Consider the following 5,748-nt stretch of genomic DNA (forward strand, 5'->3'; position numbering starts at 1 on the left):
AAACCTCTAGATTCCCACAGGGGTTAGTAATTCCGTTAAACTGTTGCAGACCTATAGGCTGTCGGAGTATATGTCGGCGGGGCCGAGGGGGGGGGGGGCGAGGGGGGGGGCCGAGGGGGGGAGGGGCCGAGGGGGGCGGACCCGAGGGCGGGGGGGGCATACCCGAGGGGGCGGGGTGAGGGGCGGGGTGAGGGACGGGGGGGGGCGGGGCGAGGGACGGGGTGGGGCGGGGGGAGGGGGGGGGCGGGGGGGCGGGGGGGAGGGGGGCGCGGGGAGAGGGGGGCGGGGGGAGGGGGGGCGGGGGCGGGGGGAGGGGGGGCGGGGGGAGGGGGGGCGGGGGGCGAGGGGAGGGGGGGCGGGGGCGAGGGGGGCGGGGGCGAGGGGGGCGGGGCGAGGGGGGGCGGGGGCGGGGGCGAGGGGGGGCGGGGGCGAGGGGGCGGGGGTGAGGGGGGCGAGGGGGCGGGGGTGAGGGGGCGGGGGCGGGGGCGAGGGGGGGGCGGGGGCGAGGGGGGGGCGGTGGCGAGGGGGGGGCGGGTGGCGAGGGGGGGGGCGGGGGCGAGGGGGGGGGGGGCTGGTGGCGAGGGGGGGGGCGGGGGCGAGGGGCGGGCGAGGGGGGGAGGGCGAGGGGGGGCGAGGGGGGGGGGCGAGGGGGGGAGGGCGAGGGGGGGAGGGCGAGGGGGGGGAGGGGGGGCGAGGGGGGGAGGGCGAGGGGGGGAGGGCGAGGGGGGGGGCGAGGGGGGGGCGAGGGGGAGGGGGCGAGGGGGGGCGAGGGGGGGCGAGGGGGGGGCGAGGGGGGGCGACGGGGGGATGGGCGAGGGGGGTGGGCGAGGGGGGGGCGAGGGGGGGGCGAGGAGGGGGGGCGAGGAGGGGGGGCGAGGGGGGGCGAGGAGGGGGGGGCGGGGGCGAGGGGGGGCGAGGGGGGGGCGGGGGCGAGGGGGGGGCGAGGGGGGGGGGCAGGGGCGGGGTGGGGGCGAGGAGGGGGGGGCGAGGAGGGGGGGGCGAGGAGGGGGGGGGCGAGGTGGGGGCGAGGAGGGGGGGCGAGGAGGGGGGGGCGAGGAGGGGGGGCGAGGAGGGGGGGGCGAGGAGGGGGGGGCGGGGGCGAGGGGGGGGCGAGGAGGGGGGCGGGGGCGAGGAGGGGGGCGAGGAGGGGGGGCGGGGGCGAGGGGGGGGCGGACCCGAGGGGGGGGGGCGGCGGACCCGAGGGGGGGGGCGGACCCGAGGGGGGGGCGGACCCGAGGGGGGGGCGGACCCGAGGGGGGGGGCGGACCCGAGGGGGGGGACCGGACCCGAGGGGGGGGGGGACCGGACCCGAGGGGGGGGGGCGGGGGTGGACCGGACCCGAGGGGGGGGCAGGGCGGGGGCGGGGGGAGCGGACCGAGGGGGGGGGGCGGGGGGAGCGGACCGAGCGGGGGGGGCGGACCGAGTGGTCGGCGGACCGAGGGGAGGGCGGCCACCGCGCATGCGCTGGTTGGCACCGGCCCAACTGCGCATGCGCGGGACCCGAGTCTCTGGCGCCCCCAAGCACATGGCGCCCCGGGCGACTGCCCGAGTTGCCGGTGCATTGAGCCGGCCCTGCTGTGCCGTCCTTTAGTCTACTATCTTGTAGAAGTTGGGTTGTGGTGTGCCCTGTTAAAATGGTGACGGGGTTGAGTCCTGTTATGTAGGCGAAGTATTGAACAGCCCAAAAAACTGCGAGCAAGTGCCTTTCGCAGGCAGAAAATCCTCCTCAACTGGGTCGAGAACTCGTGAGGCGTAAGCTACGGGGCCTAAACGATCATGTCTTTCTTGGAGGAGCACAGCTGAAAGGGTTCGGTCGGTGGTTGTAACCTCAATTGCGTATGGAGAGAGTGGATCTGGGACTTGTAATGCGGGAGCTGAGCTGAGGGCTCGTTTTAATGCATCCACGGCATCCGTGTGCTGTGGAAGCCATTCCCATGGGGCTTGCTTTTTGAGGAGTTCGGAAAGAGGGGCTGCCTTTGTGGTAAAACTGTCTATGTGGTTCCTACAGTAGCCAACCAGTCCTAGAAATGACCGGAGGACTGTGACATTATCACTGTGCCTAAGTAAATAACTTTTTCTTGGAGAATAGAATCTGGGCCTTTTTGCAGTTTACCTTAAATCCAATTTCGTGCAGGAGTCTTAATAATTCGTCGAGAAGCAAAATGTGCTCTTTCTTAGTGTCTGTCTGCAGAAGCAAGTCGTCTACATAATGGACAAGGCAATGGGGTCGGGAAAATTTAGCTAATCCATTTGCCAGCTGTCGGAAAATGGAGGGGGAGCTGTGGAAGCCTTGTGGTAGGCATGTCCATGTGTACTGCTATCCCTGGAAGGTGAAAGCAAATTTATATTGGCACGCTTTATCCAATGGAATGGACCGAAAGCCATTGCTGATGTACAGAAGTGAATTTTTTTTTGACTGGGGTCCCTGTTTTAGCATTGTCTCGGGACCCGTGGCTACGGTGGGGGCTGCTACTGGGGTTACTTTGTTTCATGCCCTATAATCGATAGTCAGTCGCCATGATCCATCGGGTTCCCAGACGGGCCAGATTGGGGCATTGTTCGTTGAGGCTACTGAATGGAGTACGCCTTGGTCAAGCAAACTCTGGATAACCTTTGCAATTTCTCCCTCTGCTTGTTGGGGAAAACCATACTGTTTTTAGGGTTTGGGGTCAGGTCCTGTAATGTTTACGAAACCTGCTATCTTGCCACAGTCGTGCTTGTGCTGGGCAAAAGCTGCTTTGTGCCGCTGCAAAATGTCTCTAACGTCTTTTCCTGACCAATGGCTCGAGGGTCGAAGCAGAAGTCTCAACTGCGTTAATTCTGTGTGCGTAGTCTCCAACTGTGAGCGTGGTGGGGGCTCGTGCTGCCTTTGCCTTTCTCCACACACATTTGTTTATGGGGTCGAATGATAGATTGTGGGAGCTCATAAAGTCTATTCCCAAAATATGTTTGGCTGTCTGGGGTAGATCTACGAGAACAACGGGGTGTTTGGTTTTGATGTTTCCTATTTGAATCGCTACAGGGGCTGTGATGTGTCCCTGCTGTAAGTGTCCTGTAAAACCGCTGAGGGTAATGGTGTCTGTGGTGGGCCATGTGTCTCGTTGAAACATTGTGGAGGAATTTAGTGTGGTGCGGGACCCTCCTGTGTCCCAAGGAAATTCTACAGGGTGTCCCTGGACTGTGCCTGTTACTACAGGTCTCCCGGGGGTGTCCCAAAGGGTGTCGCAGACCAAAGTTGGGGAGTCCGAACACCGTCAGTCGGTGTCGTTCATGTCTGCATTCTCGTAGCGGGTGCTAACACTATGAATTGGCTTGGCTCTATTCTTATTCAGGGTATTTGCCTGCTGGCTTTGCTGCTGTTTCTGGGGGGCATTGCACTCTCGGGCGTAATGTCCTAATTGTCCGCAATTGCAACAGTCGTGGGATTTAGGCTGCTGTGGGCTATTTCTTCCCTCGTTTACCCATGCGGGGTTATGATGTGTCCTAACTGGATGCACGTTGGCGTCTGCCTGCTCTTCCTCTGTCCTTACTGTAATCTGATTTTCTCTGAATGGACTGTTCCCAAGCTCGGGACAATTTCTTTAGTACCCATTTCTCATTGTGGGTCTCGTCTGAGGGGTCATAATTGGCGCATGCTCTCTGTCCTCCTTCGGTCGAGTGAGAGACTAGGATTTGAGTCTATTTGGCCATATTGTCTGGGGTCAAATGGGCATGGGCTAACTCTCCAAATACCGTTATGAAATGAATCCAAAGGCATCCAGCAAACGCTGTTGGGTGCTCTATGTTTTTCTGCCTACATTTATTGAGGCCTTCTACGGGGTCTCCCTTATTGTAGCCAATCGCATCTAGGATCGCTGCATGCATTTCTTGGAGGGTGCCTCCTCCTACATTTTGTGAGTCGGGAAGGGCGGCCACATCTGAGGGGTCAAGGCTCAAAACTGTGAGCTTCATGTGCTCTCTTTCATCCAGGCCGTACATGATCGCCTTTGTTTTACTCATGCAAAATAATGGTGTGGGTCCGATGTGGGTAGGAACGTTGTTATCTTATCGCACGCGTCCCTTAATTGAATGACGGTTAATGGGGTGGTGTACAGAAAATCGGGGTCTCTGTCTGTTGTGGCCCTGCACTGTGTGGTGACAGGGTTCATAGGATTGTGCTCTCCCTGTGCCGACGGGAGTGGGGGTGCTTTTCTTTTCTGTGCTTTGTCCTGAGTACATGTTTCATGTCCATATCGATGGGAAATTTTATTTTAACTCCTGCCAATCGGGGCCATTTTCCTGATCTAACTGGGTTCCAAATGTATTCTGGAGTCCATTTTGTACAGAAAGCAGGGATTGCAGGTCTGTAATTTGCTTTCGACATTTAGAGTGGTCTACCGAGCTCTGGCTTTGTTCCGTGTGGAACTGTGGAGTGCTCGTAGGGCTGCTTTTAAATCGTTACATTGTTTCTTTAATTGCTCAACTTGGTGTTCTGTCTCTTCTCCTACCAATGTTGCATGTCTTGGTAGGCCTTATCGTATTGTGACTGAAAGCTGCTTAAGTGAGCGAGACAAGATTGGTGTGCCTGTTTGACATCAACCATCTCCTTGTCCTTCGCCGCTAACTGCTCTCTAAGTTGCCTGTTAACTTTCTCGTACTCGCTAACGTCTCCCTCACTATTCTTATCTCATTCTTCAATCTCTCTGCGGAGCATCCTCACGACCTCCTCTGTGCCTCGCAATTGTGCCAAGCAGGACACGATTGCCATCAGCTGACAAACTTTTCCTAAGCTTTTCTTATGAATCTCGGTCAGGTTCTCCCACCAAGTATGCCCTATACTTCCGGGACCCGTTTCGGCATTTGCACAAAATTCGCTCCAAAATTCGCTCCTTTCCCTTTGAGATATTTTCGAATCTCCTCTTCCCATACGGGACACTGCCCTACTCTACTGGTCGCTGCGACCTCGAATTCCTGGGGGTTCATAAGGCGTTCCATTGCCTTCATTGCCATTTCTACTGTTATCTATGGGTTTCTACCGAATTTGGAACAGGGGGAATAAAATGGTGATGTAAACACGGGTACGGCTCACGCTATTTTCCGGTCTACAAAACTCACGACAGTTTTACGCAACAAAATCTATCGAGGTTACCTTATATCCCTTGTTAGTATGCATGCAAATAAAACACTTCCGAATCTTGGTGGTTTGATCGATATTGGTCTTACGCTTGTGGTTTTTCTTTATCCACTTGAGTTTCTAATTCAAATTTGGGTTCTCTCGGAGTGACAAAGCCACTTCTAGGTCGCGTCCCGTCAGATATCGCCAGTAATGTTGCTCTGTTTACTTGCGATAAATATGGCGGTTAATAAGGTGGCCTTTCTTAATCCTAATTATGTGTATACTTTCAGAGTCGGCAGGTATCTCTCGATACCGCCACAGGGTTCAACCCGAATACCGATCAAAGAGCCAATACAAAGTAAGTTAGTTCAAAGTCAATACTATCTATTTACACACAGTAAGGTCTGCTCATGCACAATAATACTACAAACTAAACTATCTCTATCACTAACACCTATACTGAACTTCGTGTGCCCACTTAGGTCAGAGGAACAATGGCCGTTGTTCAGATCTGAGGCTGTTGGGTCCGAAGAGGTAACAGGAGCACAGCTAAGGTCGTCCGTCTGGTAGCGAGTGTTGACCTTGAACTTATTTGCTTCTGGTGATGCTGGTGGATGGGTCTCTCCACTTGAGAGCTGAATCCAAGAGGCTGA

General features: G+C 57.9%; 1 protein-coding gene across 1 annotated transcript; it reads right to left on the minus strand.

Annotated features, from left to right (window-relative positions):
* Positions 1–203: 203 nt before the first annotated feature.
* Positions 204–1,151, minus strand: LOC119968158 (basic proline-rich protein-like; the record flags this gene model as incomplete). The annotated part of the gene is made up of 1 exon (XM_038801173.1): positions 204–1,151. A coding segment is annotated over one exon (948 nt), but the record flags the coding sequence as incomplete, so codon positions are not given.
* Between the last annotated feature and the right edge of the window lie 4,597 nt (positions 1,152–5,748).

This window comes from Scyliorhinus canicula, chromosome 1 (assembly GCF_902713615.1).
Source record: "Scyliorhinus canicula chromosome 1, sScyCan1.1, whole genome shotgun sequence".
NCBI lineage: Eukaryota > Metazoa > Chordata > Chondrichthyes > Carcharhiniformes > Scyliorhinidae > Scyliorhinus > Scyliorhinus canicula.